Raw genomic sequence first — 10,486 nt, forward strand, 5'->3', positions numbered from 1 at the left:
AGGTCATGGTGCTGGAGGTCATGGTGCTGGAGGTCATGGTGCTGGAGGTCATTGTGCTGGAGGTCATGGTGCTGGAGGTCATGGTGCTGGAGGTCATTGTGCTGGAGGTCATGGTGCTGGAGGTCATTGTGCTGGAGGTCATTGTGCTGGAGGTCATGGTGCTGGAGGTCATTGTGCTGGAGGTCATGGTGCTGGAGGTCATGGTGCTGGAGGTCATTGTGCTGGAGGTCATTGTGCTGGAGGTCATGGTGCTGGAGGTCATGGTGCTGGAGGTCATTGTGCTGGAGGTCATGGTGCTGGAGGTCATGGTGCTGGAGGTCATGGTGCTGGAGGTCATGGTGCTGGAGGTCATGGTGCTGGAGGTCATTGTGCTGGAGGTCATTGTGCTGGAGGTCATGGTGCTGGAGGTCATGGTGCTGGAGGTCATTGTGCTGGAGGTCATGGTGCTGGAGGTCATGGTGCTGGAGGTCATGGTGCTGGAGGTCATTGTGCTGGAGGTCATTGTGCTGGAGGTCATTGTGCTGGAGGTCATGGTGCTGGAGGTCATTGTGCTGGAGGTCATGGTGCTGGAGGTCATTGTGCTGGTCCTAAACATGTACGAGACGCTCTACCTGAGCAGATAGTCTCACTGAAGCCTCCAGTTCTACTGTAAGAAACATCAGAGTCTCATTTAAAGCTAATATAAATCGAGTCTGTAAAACAGACTCTTTCCATTTGCACAAGAGCCAAAATCAGAAGAAGCCGGCCTAAAAGTGAAGCTGAAACGTCTCCTGCATTTGTATCGTCTAGATTCTCCTGTAACTGCTGCTCACAGCGTGTCCTAAAAGCTCCATAAAAAGCTTTAACTGCTTCAAAATGCAGCAGTAAGATTACTAACGGGAACTAAAAGAAGAGAGCACATTACACCGGTGCTGGAGTCTCTTCACTGGCTCCTGTCCTGTTTAGAATCACATTTAAACTCCTCCTCCTGATTTACAAAGCCATAAATGACACGCCTCCATCCTGAAGGGGTCTCTACCCCATGAGGACCGTCCTTCATCTGCCTGGAAGGTCTGGTTCTCCTCCTGAAGAGGAGAACCAGATCCGTTTAGTCCTGCTTTAGTCCCGGTTTAGTCCCGTTCAGACCCGGGTCAGGCCCGGTTCAGGCCGGGTTCAGGCCGGGTTCAGACCCGGGTCAGGCCCGGTTCAGGCCGGGTTCAGGCCGGGTTCAGGACCGGGTCAGGCCCGGTTCAGGCCGGGTTCAGGCCCGGTTCAGACCCTGTTCAGACCCGGTTCAGGCCCGGGTCAGACCCGGTTCAGGCCGGGTTCAGGCCGGGTTCAGGCCCGGGTCAGGCCCGTTTCAGACCCGGTTCAGGCCCGGGTCAGGCCTGGTTCAGACCCGGTTCAGGCCCGGGTCAGACCCAGGTCAGACCCAGGTCAGACCCGGTTCAGGCCGGGTTCAGGCCGGGTTCAGGCCGGGTTCAGGCCGGGTTCAGGCGGGTCAGTACCTGTCCGTAGGCCAGCACGGTGGCGTTGTAGCCCTGCAGACAGCCCTCGATGAGCCGGTGGGTGCAGCTGGAGTACACCTGGTCTTGGGTGGAGTCCAGGTCGAACACGAAGTCGAAGGTGAAGGCGCGGTCAGAGCCCAGGACGACCTGCGGCTCGGACGGAGTGACCGCGGTGCAGAGGTGACAGCCCTCCAGACGCTCCCGGGGCAGCTGAGGCCGCACCCTGCACAGAGAGAACATGCAAACCACATGAAACATCATCGCTGCAGTTCTCCTCTTGACCACTACAGCACACACACAGAGAGAACATGCAAACTGTGCTAACCACTCTGCCACTGTTCAGGCCCCGTGCCATCGCTTCAGAGCCACAGAGAACGTGGCCTGAACAAATCTGGAATGAGAACAAAAGAGTGTCAGCGGAACCATTTTAGACCCATTTTAGGACTATTTTAGAAGAGGAGCAGAGGAGGAGCCTCTGAATTAATGTGACAGAAACCAGACGAGACCAGGAAGGACTAAACCAGCACTAAACCAGGTCCAAACCAGGTCTAAACCAGGACTAAACCAGGTCCAAACCAGGACTAAACCAGGTCTAAACCAGGACTAAACCAGGTCTAAACCAGGACTAAACCAGGACTAAACCAGGTCTAAACCAGGACTAAACCAGGACTAGACCAGGTCTAAACCAGGACTAAACCAGGACTAAACCAGGACTAAACCAGGTCTAAACCTGGTCTAAACCAGGACTAAACCAGGACTAAACCAGGACTAAACCAGGTCTAAACCAGGACTAAACCAGGACTAAACCAGGTCTAAACCAGGTCTAAACCAGGTCTAAACCAGGACTAAACCAGGTCTAAACCAGGACTAAACCAGGTCTAAACCGGGACTAAACCAGGTCTAAACCAGGACTAAACCAGGTCTAAACCGGGACTAAACCTGGACCAGGACTTTAGGCTCTTTCTCTGTCACAGTCGAGTCCAGGATCCAAAAGAGTCCGGTCTAAATCTGGATCGGTTTTAAATAAGTGTTCCACATTCAGAGACGCAGAGCTCAGACCTGGACCAGGACCAGGACCAGGACCAGGACCAGGACCAGAGCCAGGACCAGGACCAGGACCAGGACCTGGACCAGGACCTCATCTCGTCCTCTGGTCTGAGCTCAAACGTCGAGTCGTTATTTGAGGTTTTAGAGCTTTTCTCTGCAGCAGGAGAACGTTTACTTTAGAGTTTAGCTTTAGCTTTAGCTAACTTTAAACTCTAACTAACTAATGATGATAATAATAATGATAATAAAAATAATAATAATAAATATAGCCGCAAGCGGCAATGATCGGCCCTCCCCGCCGCCACGCCGCAAGAGGAGGGGGCGTGGCTAACGCGCCCCAATTGTCCTTTTATTACATCTACTGCTGAATCTGTGACGCTGTCACATCTTCTCCCCTTTGTTTTACCATCAAAAAGCAAATTTCAGGTTAATATGTCTAACGCCCTAAGAGGAGTTTGTGAAAGTTTAAAGTGTAAACATGTTCTGGTGATTTCCCCATTGGAATAACATGGAACGTTTCGGTCATCGCTACGGCAACGCCATAACAATTATGACATGGGTCATTGACTTCTTTGATGGGGCCAAAATTGAGTTTTGTGTCAAATTTCAGATAATTTTGCAAAACTAAACATTTAAAGGCGGTATGGACGATTTTTCGGCGATTTGAGAACGCAGGCTGAAGTGCACATGCCACTCCCCCGTGCGGACTGATACAACACACACATGCGTTTGTTTATTAGCGCGACGGATCGCATCTCTCGTCTCCCGTAGATTTCTGTCCACTTCTGCGTCAGCTCGAACTGTCTTTCTCCGTCTTCATTTTGCCCCGTACACTGAGGGAACTATATTATGATAGATCCATGCGCTTAGGCACGCGGAAACGTAGGGACGAGCCTGACGCGGCTGCAGGTGAGCGGTAGGTGCGTTTTATGATTGATACGTGGCAGGACAAATGATTTATCCACGCCACGAGGAAATATGATTAAAAAATTAGCTGAAAAAAATCGTCCATACCACCTTTAACCTCCATATAAAATATGTAGGGGGCGCTGTGGCGCCAAATCAATTAATTTCACTTCAAGTAGGTTTAGTGCAAAGAGTTTAACAACTGATTCTAATTTGACGCAATTCGGACTTTATCTGCGCAAACGGCATAAATGTTAAATTTGGGAGATTTCTGAAATTCTTGCTACAGTTTGTGGCTTCGCCGCACAGAGACCGTGACAGGTATCAATGTAATTTGGATAACTTTTGATGTCCCACTCCTCAGAACCATTTTCACCAAATTTCAGCTTGTTAGGGCCAACGCCCTGGGAGGAGTACGTAAAAGTACGACGTTTGGAAAAACTCCCGAGTCATGCTTAGCCATTTTTGAACCAATATGGCCGACATTTGGTTGGGCGGACGGCGTTGCAGTAATAATATTTTTTACTTCTCTTGTCACCATCTACCTCTGCGCCAAATTTCATGATTCTACGATCAGATTTTTTTTGGGTCATTTCCTATCTCTCAATGCATTTTTGGTACATTTGGGGGCGCTGACGCGCCAATTTTTTTTAATTTTAGAAAAGGGAAATAGCCAGAATGTAGAGAGGCACGATTTTTAGAGGTGTGAACATTTATGTGACTTTTCGTCAATGTTCACTGGGTGAAAAATAGGGGGGTTGGTCCCGAGAAGAAGAAGAAGAAGAAGAAGAAGAAGAAGAAGAAGAAGAAGAAGAAAGAAAGAAAGAATAATATTCCGATGCGATAACAATGTTTCCCATTTTTCAAATATCATAAACTATACATACCTCATGATGTGGGTCCCTGGTCACTGACGGGTACTTTCGTTAATTTTGAGTGGGCTCCGCCCACTTTGTGTTTTTGGCCCTCTATACAGTAATAATGTTACATTTTTGCATTACATGCTTATATGCACGGAACATGCAAGAGATGGGGAACGTATTCGTGAGCTACTTAGCGCAAATGAGTGCTTTATATGGGGTCGTCATCCCAATGTAAAGTGCTCGTTTAGTGCGCACTTTTGCACGGGCTTCGCCCGTTTACAACGGTAATGTTCCATTTTCCTACTACTAATTAGTATGCACGGGGCGTGCGTGAGTGAAGGAGTGTGTTAGTGAGTGTTTGGAAGTGGGCGAGCGCTTCGCGCTCAATTTCGTGCGCACTATGTGCGCACTTTCGCAGCCGTGCTTCGCACGGCCTTACGAGATTAATAGGCCTCTCGCCAGCTTGTGGCGCTCGGGCCTAATAATGATGATGATAATAATGATGATAATAATAATAATAATAATCAAAGTAAATACATCTGTCACATTTTCACGTGTTTAAAGATATTCACTGTCTCTAAATGAGTCTGTGAGAAACAGATCCTGGCGTCGCTCCAGAGTGACATCATCACTGTGAGACAGAGCGACGCAGCAGAAATGAGACTGACAACGATCGATGTGACGACACTCGAGGAGAAGATCAGAGTCAGAAAATCCAATCAGAACCAGGACTAAACCAGGACTAAACCAGGACTAAACCAGGCCTAAACCAGGCCTAAACCAGAACTAAACCAGGCCTAAACCTGGACTAAACCAGGACTAAACCAGGACTAAACCAGGTCTAAACCAGGTCTAAACCAGGTCTAAACCAGGTCTAAACAGGTCTAAACCAGGACTAAACCAGGTCTAAACCAGGTCTAAACCAGGTCTAAACCAGGTCTAAACAGGTCTAAACCAGGACTAAACCAGGTCTAAACCAGGACTAAACCAGGTCTAAACCAGGTCTAAACCAGGTCTAAACCAGGTCTAAACCAGGACCAAACAAGGACTAAACCAGGTCTAAACCAGGACCAAACAAGGACTAAACCAGGTCTAAACTAGGACTAGACCGGGTCTAAACCGGGACTGAACCGGGTCTGAACCGGGTCTAAACCAAGTCTAAACCAAGTCTGAACCAGGACTAAACCAGGTCTAAACCAGGACTAAACCAGGTCTAAACCAGGTCTAAACTAGGACTAGACCGGGTCTAAACCGGGACATAACCGGGTCTGAACCGGGTCTAAACCAGGTCTAAACCGGGACTAAACCGGGTCTAAACCAGGACTGAACCAGGTCTGAACCAGGTCTACACCAGGTCTAAACCGGGACTGAACCGGGTCTGAACCGGGTCTAAACCAGGTCTAAACCAGGTCTAAACCAGGACTAAACCAAGTCTAAACCAAGTCTGAACCAGGACTAAACCGGGTCTAAACCAGGACTAAACCAGGTCTAAACCAGGTCTAAACTAGGACTAGACCGGGTCTAAACCGGGACTGAACCGGGTCTGAACCGGGTCTAAACCGGGTCTAAACCAGGTCTAAACCAGGTCTAAACCAGGACTAAACCAAGTCTAAACCAAGTCTGAACCAGGACTAAACCGGGTCTGAACCAGGACTAAACCAGGTCTAAACCAGGACTAAACCAGGTCTAAACCAGGTCTAAACCAGGTCTAAACTAGGACTAAACCGGGTCTAAACCAGGACTGAACCAGGTCTGAACCAGGTCTACACCAGGTCTAAACTAGGACTAGACCGGGCCTAAACCAGGTCTAGAACCGGGACTAAACCAGGTCTAAACCAGGACTAAACCAGGTCTAAACCAGGTCTAAACTAGGACTAAACGGGTCTAAACCAGGTCTAGAACCAGGTCTAAACCAGGACTGAACCAGGTCTAAACCAGGTCCTGGGCTGGAGCCGGGGCAGGTGTGTCCTTTGGGTGCCTGTGACGTCATGGTGATGTGTGACGTCCACCGTGTGCGCGTGCGTCTCACCTGAGGGCCACGCGCACCGAGCTCTCGTCCGCGCTCATGTCTCCGCGTGCACGTGAGGATGAAACACAAATAAATGAATGATTCAAATGGTCAAAGTGGCGTTATTCCTGCGCGACGCGGCGTGGACGCGTCATTCTGTCGCGCGCGCGGCAGTCGTGCGGCTCCGGAGGCGGCGGCGGCGCGAGGCCAGAGCTGCGGCCGGGGACGATGCTCTGCGGGGCGGACACGGAGCCTGGCGGTGCCGCGGTGTGCGCTCTGGAGCCCGGACCGGTGTGGAGAGACGCACGACGCACGCAGCAGCACGCGCGCGGCCGCTGCAATGCGTAATCACGCCGCGCCCCTCCTCTCCGCGGCCTGTGACGTCATGGCGTGAGGAGGATGACGAGGGAACAGGTTCATCTGAGGAGAACGTGACAGAGAAGATGATGCTTCACAGGTTTTTAAATATAAATCAGAGCCATTATAAGTGAAATAAAACCTGCCAGCGGCGATGAAGGGCCTCACGCTTCATCTCAACCAGGAGGGTCCTGGCTAGATTCACATCTATGCTGGACCATGAGTGTCACCCCCTGCAGGACACTCTGTCCCCTGCAGGACACTCTGTCCGCTCTGGAGAGCAGCTTCAGTGAGAGACTGATCCATCCTCGATGTGTGAAGGAAAGGTTCCGTAGGTCTTTCCTTCCTGCTGCTGTCAGACTTTATAACAAACACTGTTAGTACTGAACACTCGCAATACTGACCTAACCATGTGCAATTCTGTCATATGTGCAATTACTGTTGGAATTCATGTGCAATTCATGTGCAATCTATGTGCTGTCGTGACACATATTCATGTGCAATTACTGTCGTGATCACATGCAATGGTATTTATGTATTTATTTGTCTATGGGAGTTTTTATTTATTTATAGGAGATCTTCTACTGAAAGTGTTTTTCAGACTTCCTATAAGTGATCTGTTCTTCTGTATCTACCTCTGTATCTACCTGCGTTGCCCCAATGAAATTTCCCCATGTGGGACAATAAAGGAATATCTTATCTTATCTTATCTACACTAAAGTCACACTGTCCTATCAGCAGCTCTGTGTGAGGCCCAAACCAGATACTGTCCACATCTAATAGAAGTCAACTAAAGTAACACGCTGTAACCATGGTAACACACTGTCACAGCGTAGTAGAGCCCTCACTCCCAGCTTCTCTCAGCTCTCCCACTGTTCGCCCAGAACAAGAGCCCACCACAGCAGGGTTCAGAGCCCACCACAGCAGGGTCCAGAGCCCACCACAGCAGGGTTCAGAGCCCACCATAGCAGTGTTCAGAGCCCACCACAGCAGTGTTCAGAGCTCACCACAGCAGTGTTCAGAGCCCACCACAGCAGTGTTCAGAGCCCACCACAGCAGGGTTCAGAGCCCACCACAGCAGTGTTCAGAGCCCACCACAGCAGGGTTCAGAGCCCACCACAGCAGGGTCCAGAGCCCACCACAGCAGTGTTCAGAGCCCACCACAGCAGTGTTCAGAGCTCACCACAGCAGTGTTCAGAGCCCACCACAGCAGGGTTCAGAGCCCACCACAGCAGGGTTCAGAGCCCACCACAGCAGTGTTCAGAGCCCACCACAGCAGTGTTCAGAGCCCACCACAGCAGTGTTCAGAGCCCACCACAGCAGTGTTCAGAGCTCACCACAGCAGTGTTCAGAGCCCACCACAGCAGTGTTCAGAGCCCACCACAGCAGGGTTCAGAGCTCACCACAGCAGTGTTCAGAGCTCACCACAGCAGTGTTCAGAGCCCACCACAGCAGGGTCCAGAGCCCACCACAGCAGGGTCCAGAGCCCACCACAGCAGTGTTCAGAGCTCACCACAGCAGTGTCCAGAGCCCACCACAGCAGTGTTCAGAGCCCACCACAGCAGTGTCCAGAGCCCACCACAGCAGGGTTCAGAGCCCACCACAGCAGGGTTCAGAGCCCACCACAGCAGTGTTCAGAGCCCACCACAGCAGTGTTCAGAGCCCACCACAGCAGGGTCCAGAGCCCACCACAGCAGGGTCCAGAGCCCACCACAGCAGTGTTCAGAGCCCACCACAGCAGGGTTCAGAGCCCACCACAGCAGGGTCACAAAGTCACATGACTCACACTTTATCATAACGACAAGAGACAGGACAATTAATGAAGTTCATTGATTAATCGCAACTTATCGATTATTGAAATAATTGTCTGATTTAGGGATTCTATTTTTAATCACATTTCTGGGCCTGTTTTCTGTCTTATCGTCTGTCTCGTCTGTCTCGTCTGTCTTCTTGTCTGTCTTCTCGTCTGTCTTCTCGTCCGTCTTCTCGTCCGTCTTCTCGTCTGTCTTGTCTGTCTTCTCGTCCGTCTCTCGTCTGTCTCGTCTGTCTTCTCGTCCGTCTTCTCGTCTGTCTCGTCTGTCTTCTCGTCCGTCTCTCGTCTGTCTCGTCTGTCTTCTCGTCCGTCTTCTCGTCTGTCACATCTGTCTCGTCTGTCTTCTCGTCCGTCTTCTCGTCTGTCTCATCTGTCTTCTCGTCCGTCTTCTCGTCTGTCTCGTCTGTCTTCTCGTCTGTCTCATCTGTCTTCTCGTCTGTCTCATCTGTCTTCTCGTCTGTCTCGTCTGTCTTCTCGTCTGTCTCGTCTGTCTTCTCGTCCGTCTTCTCGTCTGTCTCGTCTGTCTTCTTGTCTGTCTCGTCTGTCTTCTCGTCTGTCTCGTCTGTCTTCTCGTCTGTCTCATCTGTCTTCTTGTCTGTCTCGTCTGTCTTCTCGTCTGTCTCGTCTGTCTCCTCTTCTGTCTTCTCGTCTGTCTCGTCTGTCTTCTCGTCTGTCTCGTCTGTCTTCTCGTCTGTCTCATCTGTCTTCTCGTCTGTCTCGTCTGTCTTCTCGTCTGTCTCGTCTGTCTTCTCGTCCGTCTTCTCGTCTGTCTCCTCTTCTGTCTTCTCGTCTATCTCGTCTGTCTTCTTGTCTGTCTCGTCTGTCTTCTCGTCTGTCTCGTCTGTCTTCTCGTCTGTCTCGTCTGTCTTCTCGTCTGTCTCCTCTTCTGTCTTCTCGTCTGTCTCCTCTTCTGTCTTCTCGTCTGTCTCGTCTGTCTTCTCGTCTGTCTCGTCTGTCTCCTCTTCTGTCTTCTCGTCTGTCTCGTCTGTCTTCTCGTCTGTCTCGTCTGTCTCCTCTTCTATCTTCTCGTCTGTCTCGTCTGTCTTCTCGTCTGTCTTCTCGTCTGTCTCGTCTGTCTTCTCGTCTGTCTCGTCTGTCTTCTTGTCTGTCTCGTCTGTCTTCTCGTCTGTCTCGTCTGTCTTCTCGTCTGTCTCATCTGTCTTCTTGTCTGTCTTGTCTGTCTTCTCGTCTGTCTCGTCTGTCTCCTCTTCTGTCTTCTTGTCTGTCTCGTCTGTCTTCTCGTCTGTCTCGTCTGTCTCCTCTGTCTCCTCTTCTGTCTTCTCGTCTGTCTCGTCTGTCTTCTCGTCTGTCTCGTCTGTCTTCTCGTCTGTCTCATCTGTCTTCTCTTCTGTCTCGTCTGTCTTCTCGTCTGTCTCGTCTGTCTTCTCGTCCGTCTTCTCGTCTGTCTCCTCTTCTGTCTTCTCGTCTGTCTCGTCTGTCTTCTTGTCTGTCTCGTCTGTCTTCTCGTCTGTCTCGTCTGTCTTCTCGTCTGTCTCCTCTTCTGTCTTCTCGTCTGTCTCCTCTTCTGTCTTCTCGTCTGTCTCGTCTGTCTTCTCGTCTGTCTCGTCTGTCTCCTCTTCTGTCTTCTCGTCTGTCTCGTCTGTCTTCTCGTCTGTCTCGTCTGTCTCCTCTTCTATCTTCTCGTCTGTCTCGTCTGTCTTCTCGTCTGTCTTCTCGTCTGTCTCGTCTGTCTTCTCGTCTGTCTCGTCTGTCTCCTCTTCTGTCTTCTCGTCTGTCTCGTCTGTCTTCTTGTCTGTCTCGTCTGTCTTCTCGTCTGTCTCGTCTGTCTTCTCGTCTGTCTCATCTGTCTTCTTGTCTGTCTTGTCTGTCTTCTCGTCTGTCTCGTCTGTCTCCTCTTCTGTCTTCTTGTCTGTCTCGTCTGTCTTCTCGTCTGTCTCGTCTGTCTCCTCTGTCTCCTCTTCTGTCTTCTCGTCTGTCTCGTCTGTCTTCTCGTCTGTCTCGTCTGTCTTCTCGTCTGTCTCATCTGTCTTCTCTTCTGTCTCGT

At 50.5% G+C, this 10,486-nt stretch overlaps 1 protein-coding gene across 1 annotated transcript in view; it reads right to left on the reverse strand.

Annotated features, from left to right (window-relative positions):
• Window positions 1–6,587, reverse strand: part of LOC140369889 (kinesin-like protein KIF21A) — a 72,621-nt gene extending 66,034 nt beyond the window's left edge. The window contains exons 1-2 of the mRNA XM_072456987.1: window positions 6,333–6,587; window positions 1,488–1,710 (exon numbers count right to left, since the gene is read on the reverse strand). Coding sequence (XP_072313088.1) covers window positions 1,488–1,710; window positions 6,333–6,370 — 261 coding nt within the window. The 5' untranslated portion in view covers window positions 6,371–6,587. The remainder of the gene's footprint in view (window positions 1–1,487; window positions 1,711–6,332) is intronic.
• Between the last annotated feature and the right edge of the window lie 3,899 nt (window positions 6,588–10,486).

Source organism: Eucyclogobius newberryi, unplaced genomic scaffold (genome assembly GCF_026437365.1).
Source record: "Eucyclogobius newberryi isolate DKJ021-1_F unplaced genomic scaffold, fEucNew1.0.hap1 SCAF_203, whole genome shotgun sequence".
Lineage (NCBI taxonomy): Eukaryota > Metazoa > Chordata > Actinopteri > Gobiiformes > Gobiidae > Eucyclogobius > Eucyclogobius newberryi.